General features: G+C 42.0%; 1 protein-coding gene across 5 annotated transcripts in view; it reads left to right on the top strand.

The window, feature by feature from the left end:
• Positions 1 to 22,091, top strand: part of IRAG1 (inositol 1,4,5-triphosphate receptor associated 1) — a 136,424-nt gene that overhangs the window by 50,647 nt on the left and 63,686 nt on the right. For 3 of the 5 annotated variants that reach the window (XM_074955052.1, XM_074955050.1, XM_074955051.1), the window contains one exon: positions 7,035 to 7,223. The exons of the other annotated variants lie outside the window; for them this stretch is intronic. In XM_074955052.1, the coding sequence (XP_074811153.1) occupies positions 7,155 to 7,223 (69 nt within the window). In that variant the 5' untranslated portion in view covers positions 7,035 to 7,154. The remainder of the gene's footprint in view (positions 1 to 7,034; positions 7,224 to 22,091) is intronic. 5 annotated transcript variants of the gene reach the window in all.

Raw genomic sequence — 22,091 nt, 5'->3', positions numbered from 1 at the left:
CACTTCACTTGTGGCATTGAGTTAAAAAATAATTTTACAGGTTTTTATTTGTAACTGATGATTTCGAAGCTGTTGCTGTTACTCCGTGGTTTGGTTTCGAAATGGTATTGTGGATCATTTGATTTAATAAAAATAGCAACAGTAACATAATGATAGAATCCTTTGGGATGGAAGAAGGTCATACAGAGCCTGATCCAATGCCTGTTGATGAACATACTTCCACTGACTTGAATGGACATTTGATCAGGCTCATAGTGTATCCTTATGAAACATGGCAGGACTAATTTTGTTAATACCTAAATCATCGATGGCTGCCTTGTCCAGCGTTGGATATCTCCAGTGATGGTTTTTCCAAAGCATCCCTTGGAAGCTTATTTTGTTGTATGTTTTTTTAAAGAGGTTTCTAATATTTAACTTAGAGAGGTAAAGCCAGCAGCTTAATGGCAGCCTGAATCAAAAGGTAACCAGCTGGCTCATGTCAGACCAGGGAGCATCTGGCACTCTACACTACAGCCCTGGGACTGTAACCTGGTTTCCACGTGGACGTTCTGAGCCCTGGTGGTTTCAAGGCTGCATCCTGTCTCCCAATATCCCAAAATAAGTCACTTCACCTTCACAGGGGAATGGTGGTGAACTCTGAAGAGTTTCTAGTGAATTATTTTCCCTACTGCAGGTTTTCTGTGGGAGGGCAGATCAGATCCTACCATTCTTGCTATAGTGCATTGTTAGTGATTGTCTGTCCTTTGACACTTGAGATTCCACTCCATCCGAGCTCTGCTTATGGGGCCACAGGAGCAACCCCAATTGATGCCAGTGATGTAAGGTCACTCCTGTGAATGATCGGGTGTGAAGGAGCCACTCCTCTCCTCTCCTTCCCACCCATGACCCAGCATGCCTCTTTTTACCCCTTACACCCAAGGGAAGGGAGACTGCAGGAAGTGTCAGAGATGTCCCCTGCACAGGGTAAATTCTCCACTGGTTATCCCCAGTGAGTTTAAGGCCAGTTTGTTGCTTATGTAATACCTCTGCCTTAGCGTACCAGAGAATCTGACCCCGTACATTTTACAGTTTAAAGTGTCTAAATAAAAAACTGGAATGCTAATGCATGTGTCTTTATTAGGAAAGAAAGTATATGCTCATATTTTGCTAAAATCCTAGCCCCTCTAAGACACTGAGGAAGTATATAGGAGACACAAAAGTACCTCAGTTAGCCAAGGGAGAGTGTTTTCTAGAGATGGGGTTGGGCACCAAAGGAGATGTGACAGGGTCAGGAGTGGGAGTTTTCTTAGTGCTCAGCAATACAGAGATTCTTGGCTGCTCCTGGCTCCAAAGTAGCCCATCAGCAGCCTGAGTAAGGCTCTAATTTTATGCCAGAGGCTGCTCCAGGCCCCAGCCACCCAGGATCCAGGCACTGCCATGGTGGCTTAAATTAACCTGTATCCCACCAGCCCCCTAGGCTGTACTTTCTGAGAGGCACAGCACAGAATCTGTCCCTCTGCGTTATAGGCAAGAGTGGGTGGGTGGTGGTGTTGTTTTTAATCAAAATAAGTGACTGAACCTTGAGGTGTTAAAACTGTGCATTGTTGTCTTTTTTTTTTTTTAATTTGAATTTGGTGCTCATCAAAGTAAGACATATTAGGCTAAGTAGGTAGCTGGTAGTATGAAAGATTTCACATCTAGCAGTGTAGCAGGCATGACTCCGTCCTGGCCTGAAATAATTCCTGATATTTCAGCCCCAGTGTTCTCTTGAGTACTTGTCTGTCAGCTATGCCAAATTATATGGTGATGTGCCAAATTATATGTTTCTATGTCTACTGAGAATTAGGTGAAACAACCAAATTCATTTTCCTTTGTGACCTAAGAAAGGACTGAATCCATCTTTTATGGAATAATGTGCTCAAGCTCTAAAGCTGTTTTGGATCCAAATTTTCACCAAGTTCAGAGGTTGCTCAGATCGCAGGATTTTGTTCGATCCTATGTCTCCAGAGATGAAAAGTAAGGGTTTGTTTACATTATAGAGTAACACCCTTTAGTGACTTCTAAAGGACACTAACATGTTATGCACTAATTGGTCCATGTGCACTAAAGGTTCTGTAGTGTGCTTTAACCTAGCACTGTTTCAAAGAGCACTACGTTAAAGCACACCAGCAGGGTCATGGCACTTTTGTAGCTGCTGCTATGACTCCTGTGACCAATGTCACTAGTGTAATTCACCAAAGCAAGCATGGCAACAGTTTTAAAAGTCAACCTGGGAAAATCAAACTGTTGCTAGACAAATTCTTCCTGTTCTTTCATGAAACAGTTAGATCAAAACTTTTTATGTTAGTAAAAGACAGTTTACAATTAACAGTTCATGTAAAAGGCATTAAATATTAAATTATCTGTGCCTCGTCTTACTCCAGACAAAACAATCTCCCACTCAAGAGTAAAGATTGAGTAGACTTTGTAGAATTCTATATTTATTACCATTTTTGACTGATAATACCAATATTTATTTTTTAGCATTTTTTTTTCTATTTTTATCAATTTAAACTTTCACAGTTGTGGAAAATTAAGCAGAGAGACTCAGATAAGTTATTTAATGTTAGTAGACATTGAGATTCAAAAAGTTAAAACTTACAGTTGTTAAAAATCCAAATTGTCAATATTCTATGTCAAAATATATAAAATAAATAGCCTTACATCAAACTCTAATAAGTACTGAAGCAGCATTTTTCTTACTTTGCTTATCTGTAAATTTGGATTATAATCCATAGTGTGTGTGTGTGTGTGTGTGTGTGTGTAATGAAATCCATGTTTATTGACATGTGCCAATAAAACGCTAATCCTTCAAGACTAGGAATGATGCAGTGATTCAGAGTTGGGAGAAAATAATAGGGTTCAAGTGTTCAGGATTGGTAGGCTACTTTATCCTTTACTGACCGAGAACTGTAGGTAGTGATTATTCTTCTCAGTACACACAGACATAATGTATCTGCTGTTCACCAGCCAGAAAATGAATATAGTTAACATTTGCCTTCATGGTAAACTGAGCAGTGAGTTCTGCCTCTGATATCCACCTTGTTCCGTGATTTAGTTAGTGTGTGTTAAGAGGACATTAAATAATACACATACGTGTTTGTTCCTCATTTCTTCTCTCTTGTGCCTCCTATTAGTGTTACTGAGAGCTAACAAAACAATAAATGTAAATTCAAGCCATGATGTTTCTCTAATTTTCATCAGCACATAAATTTTAGCAGGTAGCTGATACTTCGGGAGATAAATTGAACAAAGAGAGAATATTAATTACCCATCTGCCTAGTGGATACTGTTTCTATTTTGTTTAATTTCTAGTTGAAGTTTAAACTAGAAAATTAAGAATCTTACAGTAATGTACCAACAAGCTGTTGTTGGTTAGAGTTTCATAGTGACATGAACAATAAGAAGGTAGTTAGTATGCAAGCCAGATCTGCCCTACTTTAATGGAACCAGGATAACTAAGCAGTTGATTGGTCTTTGCTAATTTGATAGAATCATTAAATCATACATCAACAAATCTGACTTGCTCACTCAGTGAGTTGTTTTGGTTTAGCTGTAGAAAGTTGTCCAACTGCTGTGTAAGTGTGTATACACACCCATGCACTGATGTCAAACCCAATCTAGTTTGCATTCTCTCTAACCAATACCTCTTTTCAGTGCAATAGTATTTATTTGCTTTTATGGTGGGGTGCCTGTAGTGCTGCATTCTGTCCAGGGAAGCCTATCTGAAGCAGGACCTTTGTGGTGAGGCAATTAACAAAATCCAGCCACTGAGTAGATTAAACTCTTATGTGTTTACTAACTGACCACCAGGGGTCGCAGTAAGGTTTTAGTGCTTAGTTTGTGACTACAATATAGAGTGAACACCACTTAAAATAATTCATGTTATATAGCATTTTTCCTCTTCAACTTGCTTTATAGACATTTACTAATTAACCCTTACAATATCCACGTGAAGTGGGTATTATCATCCCCTATTTGATGGAAAAGCTAAGTAAGAGAGGGTAAGGGGACAACATTTTTAAGCATCCATTAATCTGAGGTACCTCAATTTTTAGGTATCCAATTTGAGACACCAAGGGTCTGGTTTGTTTTTTAGAGGCGTCATGAACCTACAGCTTCCACTGATTTCCACTGGAGTTGTGGCTGCTTCGCACCCCTGAAATAGTTTCTAGTGTAAGGTAATAGTTCTAACACCTCTAGTTTAGGCATCCAAAATTAGTGGAAGTTTTTGTGGATTTGAACTTGGAACCAAATTTTCAGAGTTGATGTCTGAGACAAGATTCAGAAGTTACTGGCTCCCAGTTCTGTGCTCACACCACTAAACCAGGCTCTTAGTCTGAGCATAGACAGTACATAATGAAAACATTGAAGGTGTATATATACTTACAGGACTGCAGTTGTAACCCACACACCTCCTGGGTGTGGTGTTCTGTCCCATCTAGTGGCACTGAGATCAGTTAGAGAGAGAGAGATTAATGAGTCTGCTCTACAGCCTTAGCTAAGGGCCATATCATAGGCGCCAACTCCATGGGTGCTCTGAGGCTGGAGTACCCACGGGGAAAAATTAGTGGGTGCTCTGCACCCACTGGGAGCCAAGTTCTCCTCCCGCCGCCCCACCTCGTCCTCTCCCCGCCCCGCCCCCGTAGCACGCCGTGTCCCCGCTCCTCCACCTACCTCCCAGCGCTTCCTGCCCGGCCGCCACCAAACAGCTGTTTGGCAGCGTTAGCACGCTCCGGGTGAGTGGGGAGGAGCGGAAACGTAGCGCTCTCAGGGGAAGAGGCAGGGCCGGGATTTGGGGAAGGAGTTGTAATATTGGCAGAGAGGGGGCGGAGTTGGGGCGGGGACTTTGGGGAAGGGGTGGAAAGAGGCTGGAAAGAGTTGGGGTGGGGCCTCATGGAAGGGGTGGAGTGGGGGCAGGTCTGGGGGCAGGTCTAGAGGCAGAGCGGGGGTCGAGCACTCACGTGAAAGAGGGGAAATCGGCGCCTATGGGCCATATGGCTTTAGCTCATGCAGTAGAGGCTCATGAACTAAGCTCCAGAGGTCCCAGTTTCGATCCCGACCACCAACCACCGGGGTCTGTCAGTGTTACACAGTGCTAATATTTTTCTATCTTTAATTACAGTAACAAATTTATATAATACAATTTAAAATGATAGGATTGTGCACTTTAACTCTGTTCCTCTAATAAAGTAGCAGTTGCTTTCTTTCCCACTTGTTGCTAATAGACTTTATGCAAATGGAGCCATAAAATTCCTGCCAACCTTTATTTGGCATAATTGGTTTTTTCACTTTGCATAACTCTCACTGGAAAAGAGATGCCCCAGGCTGACCTGGGTTCTTTGGAAGAGACCTAATAGCTATGGGAAGCTAGTAATTTACCACAGAAACCTCAAAACTCTAAGCTTGCTAAAAATACATATCCCACATTTTTTCGGCATTCTTAAAAGCAGAAAAAATCCTCTTGAAAAGTACAAGTAAGAGTCCCCGGGAAATATGTTCTTGGACTGTGATGATATATTGCCTTAATAAGTCCATCAGGTAGTCTTTTCTTAGAAGCAAAAGTTGTAATATATGATCTTGATTACTATATAGTCCCTGTCACCCAAATGGATCCAAAATGCTGTACAAATGATTTCCATAAGAATTACAGTAACCACCTCTGAAATTCAGCTACTCTTAGGGTTAAATATGGTAGGTGTTTAACTGTGTTCTCAGCAACACTGCCTGATAGTTTAAGACAGGAAGCGAAGGATACTTCCTCCCGTTGAAAGTGCATAGAGAATTTAGGTAGGCAAATATAATTTCCAGAGTTGAAATTTGGTCAGGACAAGAGTTAATATCTTCGGCTTTTGCAAAAACGGCTACAGGATCAGACAGGACAAAGCCCTTAACACTAGTGTTAGCTATTGATGCATTACCTAGTGCAAAATAGTGGCACTGAACCTCAAACCCGCTTGAACTGAGCCAGGTTTCAGAGTAGCAGCCATGTTAGTCTGTATCCGCAAAAAGAAAAGGAGTATTTGTGACACCTTAGAGACTAACAAATCTATTTGAGCATAAGGTTTCATGAGCTACAGTTCACTCCGATGAAGTGAGCTGTAGCTCATGAAAGCTTATGCTCAAATAAATTTGTTAGTCTCTAAGGTGCCACAAATACTCCTTTTCTTTGAACTGAGCCAGGCATTCAAGATTTAATATGTTCATCAGCTTTGTTCTAGTCTCCTGAATGTTTGGTGAACATGGACTGAATGTCTGCATAGTTTGGAAGCCAGTGAACCTCCATTCCTGAAATCAGCCTCCCTTCTTCTTTCCCCCAATAATACTAGAGTAATCTAAAGTAAGACGGTGGGCTCTGATGAGTGTGAGAGGGCTAGAAAGCTGGCTGAGGCTTGTTCTTAGGATATTCCAGTTTGTTAAACCCAAACTGCTAAAAAAAAAAAAAAACCTGCAGAGGTATGATTCAATTGTAACTGCAGGAGTGAGCGTTCAGGGACCAATTTGTGAAAACCCTTTGCTAACCAAACTGTGCAAGGTACACATATACCTATTCAATACTAGCTCAGAGGAAAAGTGGCACCTCCTGAATCAGCAACATTTCCTCTTGGGGATTTTCCTTTCTCATCCTCCTTAGCGTATCAGATCTGAGATCACATTCTGCAGTAGTAAGGTTGCAGTGTTTGTTCAGGGATATATTGTAGGTATCAATTGCACGCTCTCCATTTTTTAGAGAGCTTTTTGAAAGGGCAGTTCATAGTCACAAGCGAATCAGATGCGGAAAGTCTGAAAAATCTCCTAAGAAACTGGAAAAAAAAATGAAGCAAAATAAGGAAGATTGTTCTTTTAAATATTTTATCATGTTATATTTGATCTTTGAAATTTTAGTTAATAAAATGCAAGAAGACACATCATTTTTAATTTTAAACGTTATTACTGTTTGTTGTTATAAAGTGATCCCCAGTGTTTGAACATAGATTTTAAATGGATTTGATTTGTATTTTTGGCATACACTATAGTCTGTGGATCACAAGGCATCTCAGTGCTTATCCCTTGAGGTTAACTTGAAACAGACATTCCCAGCAGTGCATGGTCTTTTTAGTCCACATTGCAGTCCATCGTGTCTCTCACCACCTGCCATGCCAACCCTACCTGAAGACGAGGGACAGACACCAGAAGCACAACTCACCAGTTCTTCTCCAGTCAAAGTAAGCAAACTTAAAAATCTATTCTATTAATACTGTGTTGCACAAATCTAAGACTGAACCCTGTCACTTTGTATACTTTCTGAAGTTTGTAAAATTATATACAGATTTTGTACATGCTTTTATAAAGGAAAATCATGCCTCAGCAATCTATTAGAATGCTTTGAGGGTGTCAACAAATGTGTGAACTAAGGTGATCCAGTGGATATAGTGTACTTGAACTTTCAGAAAGCTACATGGTCCCTCACCAAAGGCTCTTAGGCAAAATAGGTGGTCATGGGATGAGAGGGAAGGTCTTCTCGTGGATCAGTAACTGGTTAAAAGATGGGAAACAAAGGGTAGGAATAAATGGTCAGTTGTTACAATGGAGACAGGTAAATAGCGGAGTCCCCCAAATCTCTGTAGTGGGACCAGTGCTGTTCAACTTAGTAAATTATCTGGAAAAGGGGGTAAACAGTGAGGTGGCAAAGTTTGCAGATGATATTAAACTACTCAAGACAGATACTCAAGTCCAAAGCTGACTGTGAAGCATTACAAAGGGATCTCAGTAACCTGAGTGACTGTGCAATAATATGACAGATGAAATTCAATGTTAGTAAGTGCAAAGTAACGCACATCGGAAAAAATCGTTCCAACTATACATACAAAATGATGGCATCTAAATTGGCTGTTACCACTCAAGAAAGAGATCTTGGAGTCATCCTGAAGAGTTCTCTGAAAACATTGGTCCAGCGTGCAGTGGTAGTCAAAAAAAGCTAGCAGAATGTTAGGAACCATAAGGAAAGGGAGAGATAATAAGACAGAAAATATAATGCCACTATATTAATCTGTGAATACTGCATGCAGTTCTGGTTGCCCCATCTCAAAATGGATTGCACATATTTTAGAACTGGAAAAAGTACAGAGAAGGGCAACAAAAATGATTAGGGGTATGGAACAGCTGCCATAAGAGGAGAAATTAAAAAGACTGGGGCTGTTTAGCTTAGAAGAGAGATGATTAAGGGAGGATATGACAGAAGTCTATAAAATCATCAGTGGTGTGGAGAAAGTGAATAGGGAAGTGTTAGTCACTCCTTCACATAACACAAAACCAGGGATCACCCATTGACATTAATAGGCAGCAAGTTTAAAACAAATATAAGGAAGTACTTCTTCACATAACACCCACTCAACCTGTGGAACTCATTGGCAAGGAATGATGTGAAGGCCAAAATATAACTTGGTTCTAAAAAGAATTGAAGGATAGGTCCATCAGTGGCTATTAGCCAAGATGGTCATGGATGCAACCCCATGCTCTGGGTATCCCTAAGCCTTTGTTTGCCAGAAGCTGGGACTGGATGACCAGGGATGGATCACTAGATAGATTGCACTTTTCTGGTCAGTCCCTCTGAAGTATCTGACACCAACCACAGTCAGAAGACAGGAGATTGGGCTAGCTGAACCATTGGTCTGGTCCTGTTGATCAGTATTTGCATACTTAGGGTTCTTCCATTACATCAAATGGTTTATATATATAATGGATGAGAGCTCTACTTTTTCAAGTATAGTACCTTCAGTTTGTTTTGGAAACTTATATTACTTACATATTATAACATTCTTTGCTATTTATTCCAAAGCTGCCCAAAAATGTCATGTTCTTCCAGAGACCATGAATAAAAAAGAATTATGAAAACATATGTATACTGTCTGTTTTATTGCAACGAGGAATTGGAGTAATTTCTTTGCATTTTCAGAACTAAATTGCAGTATAATGTACAATAACTTAACATCTGAGGAAAGAACTGAGTCTTGTAGACGCTTTAAGCTAAAACTAGAAGCACTGTTGCCCTCAGAGCTACAGAGCTTGTTTCTGAAGATGTTATCTTGTTGATGCATGATGGAAATCTATTCTGTCTACAGTATCTATCAGCACTTCACTCATCACAATGGTATCTGATCATGTAACAAAATTACATAAAGTCCAAATGGGTAGGCTACATAGAAGTCTACATGCAATTTTGTAATTTTAGATAAATAAAATAACCAATAAAATGCAGTTTGGCCTTCAAATAATTTGTATGTTCCTTTAAAGATTTTTTTTTTTTAATTTCTCAACCAATTGTTTTTTTTAATAAAAATCCTATTCTTTCCTGAGATAAGTATGAATGTCTAGCTGAACAAAACAACATCCTTACATATAACAATTAAAGAATCACAGCCCCACCAGGTTATCCTGTTTTATGCAACCTGGTGAAAATGTAGAGAGGATTTATATCCTGGCATGATTTCAGTTAAAATTTATCATTGTCACTGGAGCTAGGACACTGTATTCTACACTTTGGATAAAAACATCCGCTTCTTTTCTTTTAACATGATAGGAAAATATTGTCAGCAATGAACCCTTCATTGATTTGTCATGCATTCCATCAAAATTGCACATTTTGCTGAGGGTTAGTTTCCTGGTTTCAGATAAACACCCCAGTTGGATTCAAGTTTAGCAAACGATTAGTTGGGAACATACAGTAGGTCAAGCAGATTACTTTTATCTGTCATGTGCAAATTGTATTTGAGTGTACTAGATACTCATTGTGAGCTTGCTAGGCAGAGCACACTAGAAGAGGACTAGTATGAGAAACATGAACATCTAGACCTAAACATTTTTTAATCTGGATGGATATAACAGCATAGCCTCCTGTTCTAAAAACAAGTTTAAAATAAACTACAGTAAGTGACAGATTATGAATCTTTGTTTACCAGGCAAAACACTTGCTTTTCAGAGGAATGTCATTTTAAGGGGTAAGAAAACAGAAGAAAGAATTTAAGCAACAAGCTACTTTTAATCCTATCTAAATGTTTGGAACAAGGATTACAACTGGCAAATGTCTGGGCTAGGAGTTGAACGTGTATGTGCCTGTCACCACCAGTGGGCCGTACTGCAGCCTGAGTCCTACAGCATAATCTAGATATTAGCTTAAAATAATGATAAATAAAGTAGTTCTGTTTTTCACTAGCTGGAAAAATTCCCACTGAAGTCAATAGAAGCAGGGTTTTAAGTAAGGAGGAACACAGCTCCCTTTCAGGTTGGTGAAATGAGGACTTGCCAAGCAGGGGCAAGTTGGAAAAGCAGGAGAAGCTAGTGACTGATGGAGGAATTTCTGGGGCTCTGATCCTTTCCTGCTACTAAACAGAGCAACAGTAGTATCTGCTGGGAGAAGAGATGTCCCAACTTGAAGTCTTCCTACCTTCCTCTTTTTTCAGATAGTAATATTTGTCCTCTAGGAGGCCCTCATTCTCTATAGGAGATAAACTCCATCCTATCAGCTTCCTTTATGTAGAACCTCTTTCTAGAAATTTTTAAGATATTTAATCTGCAGAAAATTGCATTGGGTTTTCCAAAATTTAAGGAAGAAACCTTGGGTCCATGTTTTTAATTTATTTTTACATCAATACAGATTCTCCAACTTGCCCAAGTCAAAACAACAATATTGGGTATGATTTTCAAAAGCACTCAGCATTGGCCTAACTCTGCTCGCATTGACTTTAGTGGGAAATGAGTTAGGCCAATGCTGAAGGCTTTTGAAAATCCCACTCAGTGTCTTTAGGAAAAAGGATTGGTAAATACTAGGGATGTGCACCTACCCAGCTCCACACACTGCCCACACGCATGCACCCTGTTGCTTGGTTGGCTAAGGGTCTGCTTGTGGACATGTATGCCTTACAGATACATTTCTCCTCTTCTCTTCTCTCTTCTCCCTGCTCTCTTCCTCCTGCTGCATCCTATCTCCACAGCATGATGCAACATTGAGACCTGTAATAACGGACACCAAAATTGGTGAGCGTGAGCACCCCCTCCTATTCTGATGCACTCTAACTCCTGACACTGAATAGGAATGTTGCCTGAATAGGGAGTGCAGGATAGGTCTTGTGTGTGTCCTGCCCCCATAGAACATTAAACAGATTTTTTTTTTGACAAGACCATTCATTCAGCACTGAAATGGTTTATACAGAATGATTGCTCAGGACACAAATCGTATCCCTTTTTCTGACTTCGATGTTGTGTCCCTTTTATAAATTCACTTTCTTCGAATGAACTGACTTGCAATAACAACCAGAATCAGTTGATCATAGGGTTTTAGAATTAAAAAAAAATTGAATAGTTTCCTACAGTTACATGAAGAAGCTAGAGACTAAATTATCTGGGGATATGTGATAGCAGATTTTTGAGGCTGTGTGTAATTCTCACCTGGGATTAGAACCTGGCTGTCTCAAGCCTTCTGTATTCTTTTCCAACTGCATGTTATCAGGGTCCAATGGAAGCTCTCCCTTTCCCTCTTTTTAGTATAGAGAGTCCCTTTACCATCTTCAAGCCGCCTCCTTCTTCAACTATAATCTTATTTTACTGGCTCTCCTGAGTTCTGATGACATATCATCCTATTATATTTTTAACTTTTCTTTTAGACCATTTACTTTATTCCATCATCCAAATCTTGATATTGCTCCTTTGACTGTTTCTTATTCCAAATTGTATGAGATATTGATTTTCTTTTCAATTGCTGGTTCTTATCCCCTTTATTTTGAAAGGGAAAAAAGCCTCTCATTTTTATTCTGTTTTGCTCTCCTATCAAGAGAGCTACAACTGTGAATCTCAGTACGCTACTGCCCTCTCTATGCCCCCAGTTCAGCAAATCACTTAAGTATATGTTTAAAGATGAGCTTAAGGCCCTTCGAAATCAAAGTTAAATTAAGCATGTGGCTGTGTGCTTTGCTGAATAGGAATGGTTTTACGCATATGCTTAAAGTTAACTACATGCTTAAATACCTTGTGGAATTGGGGCCTAAGCGGGAAAGGAAAAAAAACATTTTAGTTGTCAGAACATTCTATGATAACAATAGCCAATCCTTGTGTTACATGAGTTACTTAAAACAAGAATCCATTTAACTAAAATAAGATTTACTCGATGGGTTTATTTTAAGGATAATCTGGTCAACTAAACTAAATATTTGTTATCTAGGTACCTGTATTGTCCTTGATTTCTCATGTACCCAAAACTCCCATTGACATCAATGAATTTTCAGTATGTCCCAGTACTGCAGGATCAAACTCTAATGTAAAAGATAGATAATGTAAATATTGGGTTGTCAATGCAAAAATTGACTTCCACAGATAGGGAATGTAGGATTGTTTTCTTAGTTTAATTAAATTAGTTATTACTTTCTACTTCAAAGGCTCTTACGCAAAGTAAGCAGTCATGGGATAAGAGGGACGGTCCTCTCATGGATCAGTAACTGGTTAAAAGATGGGAAACAAAGGGTAGGAATAAATGGTCAGTTGTTGCTATGGGGACAAGTAAATAGCAGAGCCCCCAAGGCTCTGTTCTAGGACAAGTGCTGTTCAACTTATTCATAAATTATCTGGAAAAGGGGGTGTCAAGGTTCCTTCCCCACTCTGAACTCTAGGGTACAGATCTGGGGACCTGCATGAAAACCTCCTAAGCTTATTTTTACCAGCTTAGGTTAAAACTTCCCCAAGGTACAAACTATTTTACCTTTTGCCCTTGGACTTTATTGCTGCCACCACCAAGCGTCTAACAGATATATAACTGGGAAAGAGCCCACTTGGAAACGTCTTTCCCCCCAAAATCCTCCCCAAATCCTGGGGAAGGCTTGATAAAAATCCTCACCAATTTGCATAGGTGAACGCAGACCCAAACCCTTGGATCTTAAGAACAATGAAAAAGCAATCAGGTTCTTAAAAGAAGAATTTTAATTGAAGAAAAAGTAAAAGAATCACCTCTGTAAAATCAGGATGGTAAAAACCTTACAGGGTAGTTAGATTCAAAACAGAGAATCCCTCTAGGCAAAACCTTAAGTTACAAAAAGACACAAAAACAGGAATATCCTTTCCATTGAGCACAGCTTATTTTCTCAGCCATTTAAACAAACAGAATCTAACGCATATCTAGCTAGATTACTTACTATGTTCTAAGACTCCATTCCTTTCTGTTCCTGGCAAAAGCATCACACAGACAGAGAGAACCTTTGTTTCTCCCCCCCTCCAGCTTTTTAAAGTATCTTGTCTCCTCATTGGTCATTTTGGTCAGGTGCCAGCGAGGTTATCCTAGCTTCTTAACCCTTTATAAGAGAAAGAGTTTTTCCTCTGGCCAGGAGGGATTTTAAAGGTGTTTACCCTTCCCTTTATATTTATGACATGCCCCCCAAATCACAGATAGGGTGAAACGCTGGCTGGGATTTCTTCCTGGAGCTCTAGGAGAAAACAGAGTTAATAAGACACGTGCACCTCTAAATATACTACCAAGTATATAAAGACTAACAATATTTTCCACATCTCAAGGACGATTTTAACCAATTGATTCTGGGAAACTTGCACGGGAGAGTGCATCAGCCACTTTGTTAGAAGCTCCTGAGATGTGTTGGATGTCGAAATCAAAATCTTGGAGAGCTAAACTCCACCGAATAAGTTTTTTGTTATTTCCCATGGCGGTATGAAGCCACTGTAGCGCAGCATGGTCGATTTGCAGGTGGAAACGCCGTCCCCAAACATATGGGTGTAGCTTTTCCAGAGAGTAGACAATGGCGTAACATTCTTTTTCACTGACTGACCAGTTGCTTTCCCTCTCAGACAGCTTCTTGCTGAGAAACACTACAGGGTGGAATTCTTGATCCGGTTCTTCCTGCATTAAAACTGCTCCCACACCACGCTCGGACACATCTGTGGTTACTAGGAATGGTTTGTCAAAGTCTGGGGCCCTTAGTACAGGGTCAGACATGAGTGTTGCTTTAAGCTGGTTAAAGGCCTTCTGACACTCTTCGGTCCACTGAACGGCATTTGGCTGTTTCTTTTGGGTTAGGTCTGTCAGTGGGGCGGTGATTTGGCTGTATTGAGGTACAAATGGCCTGTAATAACCGGCCAAGCCTAAGAAGGATTGAACCTGTTTCTTTGACTTTGGGACAGGCCACTTTTGGATAGCATCCATTTTGGCCTGTAGGGGGTTGATAGTTCCTTGACCCACCTGGTGTCCAAGATAAGTCACTCTGTTTAGGCCTATTTGACACTTCTTAGCCTTAACAGTTAGTCCTGCCTCCCTTATGCGCTCGAAGACTTTTTGTAGATGTTCCAGGTGTTCTGCCCAGGAATCCAAAAATATGGCCACATCGTCAAGGTAGGCGACTGCATATTCTCCTAATCCCGCTAGAAGACCATCTACAAGTCTTTGGAAGGTGGCGAGTGCATTCCGCAGCCCAAAAGGGAGCACATTAAATTCATACAGCGCGACATGTGTGGTGAAGGCTGACTTTTCTTTGGCGGATTCATCTAGCGGTACCTGCCAGTACCCCTTGGTTAAGTCCAAGGTAGAGATGAACTGGGCCCGTCCCAGTTTCTCTAATAGTTCATCTGTGCGTGGCACTGGATAGTTGTCTGGGCGAGTTACAGCATTTAGCTTACGGTAGTCCATGCAAAAACGTATCTCCCCATCTGGTTTGGGAACTAGAACCACTGGAGATGCCCATGCACTCCCAGAGGGGCGGATTACACCCATCTGTAACATATCCTGGATCTCCCGTTCTATAGCAGTTTTAGCTTGAGGAGACACCCGCTAAGGTTGGACTTTAATTGGGTGAGCATTACCTGTGTCAATGGAGTCGTATGCCCATTCAGTCAGTCCTGGGATGGCTGACAACGTCAGCGCGTAGCTAGTGCACAGCTCCTGGATCTGCTGTCGCTGCATACGCCCAAGGTTCATGGAGAGGTTCACCTCTTCTACGCCACCAGCATTTTTCCCTTTGTAGTAGACACCTTCAGGCCACTCGGTGTCATCTCCTCCCTGGGCTGTAAACTGACAAACCTTTAATTCTCTGGAATAAAAGGGCTTTAGAGAATTAAGATGGTACACCTTAGGCTTTTGGTTTGAAGTGGGGAATGCTATGAGATAATTAACAGCTCCCAGGCGCTCCTGGACCGTGAGTGGCCTTTCCCATGAAGCTTCCATTTTATGGGCCTGGAGCACCCTTAAGACCATGACCTGGTCCCCTACTTTGAAGGAACACTCTCTGGCATGTTTATCATACCAGGCTTTTTGCCCTTTTTGAGCATCCTGTAAGTTTTCTTTAGCAAGGGCTAGAGAGGTTCGGAGGGTGTTTTGTAGGTTAGTTACAAAGTCCAGAATGTTAGTTCCTGGAGAAGGTGTAAATCCCTCCCATTGCTGCTTCACCAACTGTAATTGCCTCTTAACCTCGCGGCCATATACAAGTTCAAATGGTGAAAACCCTAAATTGGGATGTGGTACAGCTCTGTAGGCAAAGAGTAACTGCTACAACACTAGGTCCCAATCATTGGAGTGCTCATTTACGAATTTATGTATCATGGCCCCCAAAGTTCCATTAAACTTCTCCACCATGCCATTTGTTTGATGGTGGTAAGGAGTGGCAACCAAGTGATTTACCCCATGAGCGTCCCAAAAGTTTTCCATAGTTCCTGCCAGGAAATTAGTTCCTGCATCTGTGAGGATGTCGGAAGGCCAACCTACCCTGGTAAAAATGTCTGCTAGTGCCTGGCACACACTTTTAGCCCTGGTGTTGCTTAGAGCTACTGCTTCTGGCCATCAGGTGGCAAAATCCATGAAAGTCAGTATGTACTGCTTTCCTCTGGGTGTCTTTTTTGGAAAAGGACCGAGAATATCCATAGCTACTCGCTGAAATGGAACTTCAATGATGGGGAGTGGCTGGAGAGGGGCTTTGACCTGGTCTTGGGGTTTTCCCACTTTTTGGCATACCTCACAAGACCGGACATAGGTAGAAACATCCTTGCCCGTTCCCTCCCAGTGGAATGACCTCCCCAAACAGTCTTTGGTCCTGTTCACCCCAGCATGGCCACTAGGATGATCGTGGGCTAAGCTCAAGAGCTTTACCCAGTACCTAGTTGGAACTACCAACTGTCTCTGAGGATGCCAGTCTTCCTGGTGTCCCCCAGAAAGAGTTTCCTTGTATAAAAATCCTCTTTCTACAACAAACCTGGATCAATTAGAAGAGCTGAGAGGCAGTGGGTTGCTCCATGCCGCCGTCCAAGCTCTCTGGATGCTTTCATCTGCTTCCTGTTTGGTCTCGAACTGTTCCCTTGATGCTGGAGACATCAGTTCCTCATTGGATTGTGGACCTATGCTTGGTCCCTCTGGAAGCGATGTAGGGGATGGGACTGTTTCCGTTGACTGTGAACTGCTCTCTGCTCGTGCATTATGTTGGGGTTCAGGCTTCGGCTGAGCCTCTTGTGTAGGGTTATCAGCTGCTGCTGGTTCAGGTTCAGTGGGGCCCTCTGGTGTTGGGGTTGCAAATACTGGATTCAGTGCTCGCAATGGGTCCGGTGCTGGTTGTTCCGCCGGTTATGGTTCTGTGACTGGCCCTGTCTGGGTCTCTGGGACTGGATCCACTACTGCTGTTGCAGACATTGGCCTGAGGTCTGGGTCCATCACCTCTGACTGGGTCCTGGTAGAAGTTTCTGGAACAGAGCTAGGCATGACAGCTTGTTTAGCCTGGCTGCGGGTGACCATTCCCACCCTCTTGGCTAGCTTCACCTGATTGGCCAAGTCTTCCCCCAACAGCATGGGGATGGGATAATCATCATAGACTGCAAAAGTCCATGTTCCTGACCAGCCCTTGTACTGGACAGGCAACTTGGCTGTAGGCAAATTGAAAGAGTTGGACTTGAAGGGTTGAATCGTCACTTGGATCTCGGGGTTGATTAAATTGGGGTCCACTAAGGAAGCATGGATAGCCGATACTTGTGCTCCGGTGTCCCTCTACAAGGTGACCTTCTTCCCGCACACACTCAGTTTCCCTCCGCTATGAAGGTATCTGGGAGGTATCTGGGCCTGAGGACCTCTGGTGTGATTCTGGTGCAATGAACTGTAATCTGTTGGGGTTCTTGGGGCAGTTGGCCTTTACATGCCCCGGCTCATTACATTTAAAACATCGTCCAGCTGACGGGTCACTGGGGTGAGGTGGGTTGCTGGAGAACGGTGTGGTGGGATGATAAGGTGTCTGGAGGGTTCCTTGGGGGGTAATTGGTGTCTTGGGCTGCCCCCAGTAGTAGGGTGTGGTCTGAGGTTGGCCCTTCTGGTATCCGCTCCAACTGCGACCAGTTTTTTTCTTTTCTGCCACCTCCACCCATTTGGCTCCAATCTCTCCCACCTCGATTACAGTTTTGGGCTTCCCATCTAGGCTGTATCTTTCTATTTCCTCAGGAACACCCTCTAAGAACTGCTCCATTTGCATTAGGAAGGGCAAATCTTCTGGAGATTTAACACTTGCTCCTGATATCCGGGCGTCCCAATGTTTCACAATGTGGTAGGCATGTCGGGTAAATGACAGGTCTGGTTTCCGCCTTAGGGCTCTGAACCGCCGACGGGAATGCTCGGGTGTTAGCCCCATTCTGACTCTCACCTTGGTTTTAAACAGTTCTTACTGGTTCATGTGTTCTTTAGGCATTTCAGCCGCCACCTCTGCTAAGGGTCCACTCAGCTGCGGCCTCAGCTCTACCATGTATTGGTCTGTAGAGATGCTGTACCCAAGGCAGACACTTTCAAAGTTTTCTAAGAAGGCCTCTGTTTCATCGCCTGCCTTGTAGGTGGGGAACTTTCTGGGATGGGAAATGGTACCTGGAGAAGGATTCCTGGGGGTTGTTGGTATATTCTGCTGAGCCTTTGCCTTGTTCATCTCCAGTGCATGCTTCCTCTCTTTTTCCTTCTCCTCCAGTTCTTTGTCACTTGCCTCCATAGCTCTCCTGTGGGCAGCCTCTTGGTTTTTTTCTGCCTCTTTCGCTGCCTCCATTTCTTTGTCCTTTGCCTCCATTTCTCTCCTGTGGGCAGCTTCTAGGGCTTTTTCTGCCTCTTTCACTGCCTCCAGTCTGGCTAACTCCAATTTGTGTTGTGTCTTGGTTTCTCTCATCTTTGCCTCTCTGTTTTTAACTAACTTTACACCCAAGAGTTAGAAATAAAACAAACAAACAAACAAAAACTTGGCTTGTAAAATTTTGCTGTGCTGTAATATGGTACCTATATTCTCTGATAGTGATGGTCAGCCTACAGAAAAATCCTTAAAAAAAAAAAACCAAACACACACCTAACACCTTTTGTCTCCAGGTAAATAGACAGAAAACCCCTCTAGTTGCTCTTAGGTAAAAAAAAAAAAAAAAAAAAAAACTTCTTCAGGTCTGTGAAGACTTATGAATTTTCCTGCAGGAGGTTAACTACCCCGCCTTTAGGTAGAGAAAACTCCAGCTCACAAAAGACAATTCCCTTTTGTCTCTTCTCTGGCCTCCAAGCAGAGAAAAAAAAAACACCTCTAACTGCTTTCAGCTTAAAACCTGTTTTCCAGCAGCCCAAAGGAAAAAAAATATTTCCTTTTAAAATCTGTGATTCTGGTTCAAAAAAAATCTCAAATTGATCTCAAAATGATTTCAAATTAATCCCACGACTGTGCCACCATGTCAAGGTTTCTTCCCCACTCTGAACTCTAGGGTACAGATGTGGGGGCCTGCATGAAAACCTCCTAAGCTTACTTTTACCAGCTTAGGTTAAAACTTCCCCAAGGTACAAACTATTTTACCTTTTGCCCTTGGACTTTATTGCTGCCACCACCAAGCGTCTAATAGATATATAACTGGGAAAGAGCCCGCTTGGAAACGTCTTTCCCCCCAAAATCCTCCCCAAATCCTGGGGAAGGCTTGATAAAAATCCTCACCAATTTGCATAGGTGAACGCAGACCCAAACCCTTGGATCTTAAGAACAATGAAAAAGCAATCAGGTTCTTAAAAGAAGAATTTTAATTGAAGAAAAAGTAAAAGAATCACCTCTGTAAAATCAGGATGGTAAATATGTTTTGAATCTAATTACCCTGTAAGGTAGAGAATCCCTCTAGGCAAAACCTTAATTTACAAAAAGACACAAAAACAGGAATATCCATTCCATTCAGCACAGCTTATTTTCTCAGCCATTTAAACAAACAGAATCTAATGCATATTTAGCTAGATTACTTACTATGTTCTAAGACTCCATTCCTTTCTGTTCCTGGCAAAAGCATCACACAGACAGAGAGAACCTTTGTTTCTCCCCCCCCCCTCCAGCTTTTTAAAGTATCTTGTCTCCTCATTGGTCATTTTGGTCAGGTGCCAGCGAGGTTATCCTAGCTTCTTAACCCTTTACAGGAGAAAGGGTTTTTCCTCTGGCCAAGAGAGATTTTAAAGGTGTTTACCCTTCCCTTTATATTTATGACAGGGGGTAAACAGTGAAGTGACAAAGTCTGCAGACAATACTAAATTACTCAAGATAGTTAAGTCCAAAGTTGACTGCAAAGAATTACAAAGGGATCTCATTAAGCTGGGTGACTGGGCAACAAAATGGCAGATGAAATTCAGCATTGATAAGTGCAAAGTAATGCACCATGGAAAAAACTACCCCAACACTACATACAAAATAATGGCATCTAAATTGCCTGTTACCACTCAAGAAAGAGATCTTGGAGTCATAGCGGCTAGTGCAGTGAAAACATCGGCTCAATGTGCAGCAGCAGTCAAAAAAGCTAACAGTGTTAGGAAACATTAAGAAAGGGATAGATAATAAGACAGAAAATATCATAATGCCATTATATAAATCCATGGTGCACCCACCTCTAGAATACTACATGCAATTCTTGTCATAGAAAATTCATGCCTCCTCATACTGGGGCGAGGCGCAATCTAAAAGGGAGGGAGCCCGGCTGGGGAGGTGGTGGTGGCGACAGGCCACACCCCTCTCCTTCCCGGGCCTGACTGCTGGGACAGGGGCCAAGCAAGTCGGAAACCTGCTGGATGGGAGGGGGGACTCTGGCTCACTCAGCCCCTGTCTCCAGCAGCTGGGCGGCGGGTGGCCAGCTGCCACCACCACCTCCCTTGCCATGCTCTCTGACAGCCGCTGCAGTGCACAGAGCAGCGACCCAGAGCAGCTTGTGTGAGAAGTGGCTGGTCCCACCCCTTCTGCTCCCCACCTGGGCCCAGCTGCCAGGGACAGGGGCCAAGTGTGCCAGGGGGCAGGTGCGGCAGGAGAAAGACAGTCCATCTCTCTCCCACCCTGGCAAGCCAAGCAGAAACCAGGGGTGGGGACCCCTAACTTGACCCCGCATGGCCCCCAATGCATTGCCTCTTGAACAGTCACTCCATCTTAAGATCTAGTAATTGGAAAAGGTACAGAGAAGGGCAGCAAAAATAATTAGTGATATGAAACAGCTTCCATATGAGGAGAGATTAAAAAGACTGGGGGTGTTCAGCTTAGAAAAGAGAAGACTAAGAGACGACTAAGTGGGGATATGATAGAGATCTATTAGATTATGAATGGTGTGGAGAAATCAAATAGGGAAACGTTATTTCACATAACACAAGAACTAGCGGTCACCCAATAAAAATGGTAGGCAGCAGGCTTAAAACAAACATAAGGAAGTACTTCTTTGCACCATGTACAGTCAACTTGTGGAACTCATTGCCAGAGTTCCAAAAAGAATTAGATACATTCATGGAGCATACGTCCTTCAATGAGTATTAGCGAAGATGGCCAGGGATGCTCTGGGTGTCCCTACATTTCTGATCACAAGAAGCGGGACTGAACAGTAGGGGATGGACCACTGGATAATTGTTCTGTTTATCTGTTTGAAAATCTGGCACTGGCCACTGCCAGAAGATGGGATACTGGGCTAGATGGGCCACTGGTCTGTGGCCATTCTTATGTTGAACTTGGAGCTAGAAACAAAGTGGTGTCATTTTAGCAGATCTGCAATTATGCATATCACATATGGCACTATGTATTTTATCACCATTATAAATGATGTTTCCTTTCTGACATGTAAATATACAAATATTTTTATGGTTTTCAAACTGCATTTTAAATTAGTTCTATTCTTCTTGCCTAGATTTGGATTGTGCATGGATAAGCAATGTAAAATTACTGAAACAATAAAAATGAAACGTCCTTTGAACTTCAAAACAAATGTTTGTGTATAGTTTGAAACAAGATCTCTAGAACACACACAGGATGAAGTTCATTTTGTTTCTGAAATCTGCTAATATTATTGTTTCTGTTAAAACTTCTTGAGAAAGAGGATAGGTGGGACACATCATAAAGAAAGCAGTGAATCAGAGAACTTGGAAAAAGGGCAGTTAGCGTACTGTACAGTTTCTTAGTTTGAGGCTGGTTAGATTATTTTGCTAAGTTTGATCTGGGCTTTTACTGTTGTTTTTTCTCTCTTATAGTACATCATGTTTTTGAGTTACTCAAGTTTATTTTTATTTAATTTTAAATAGTGGGTGAATTTTCCAGCTTAAAGGAAGGAGAAGAGAATTCATATCATGTGCTTCAAATTAGTCACAGCACGTAAATCCTTTCAGAGGCAGTTTTGTTTGAGATGCCATTTTGTTTGTACTGTTAAAATGCTTTAGGATACTGAGTATTATTGTCTAATGGCTGAATTGTAGCCATTCCTTGTGCAGGTGCATAAAGGTCGGGGCATGAGGAGCTTCCCACTTTAATCATTCAAAGACTCATAGACTTTAAGGCCAGAAGGGACCATCATGATCATCTAGAGTAGACTGACCGCCTGCACATTACAGGCCACAGAACCTCACTCACCCTCTCCTGTAATAGACAGTGACTCAGCCAGAGGTTATGTAATATCCTCAATCATGATTTAAAGACTTCAAGTTACAGAGAATCCACCATTTACAATAGTTTCAACCTGAAAGTGACCTGTGCCCCATGCTGCAGAGGAAGGCAAAATACCCCCAGGGTCTCTGCCAATCTGACCCAGGGGAAAATTCCTTCCTACCTCCAAATATGGCAGTCAGCTGGACCGTG

Source organism: Natator depressus, chromosome 6 (genome assembly GCF_965152275.1).
Source record: "Natator depressus isolate rNatDep1 chromosome 6, rNatDep2.hap1, whole genome shotgun sequence".
NCBI lineage: Eukaryota > Metazoa > Chordata > Testudines > Cheloniidae > Natator > Natator depressus.
This window is presented reverse-complemented; position numbering and strand designations above follow the sequence as displayed.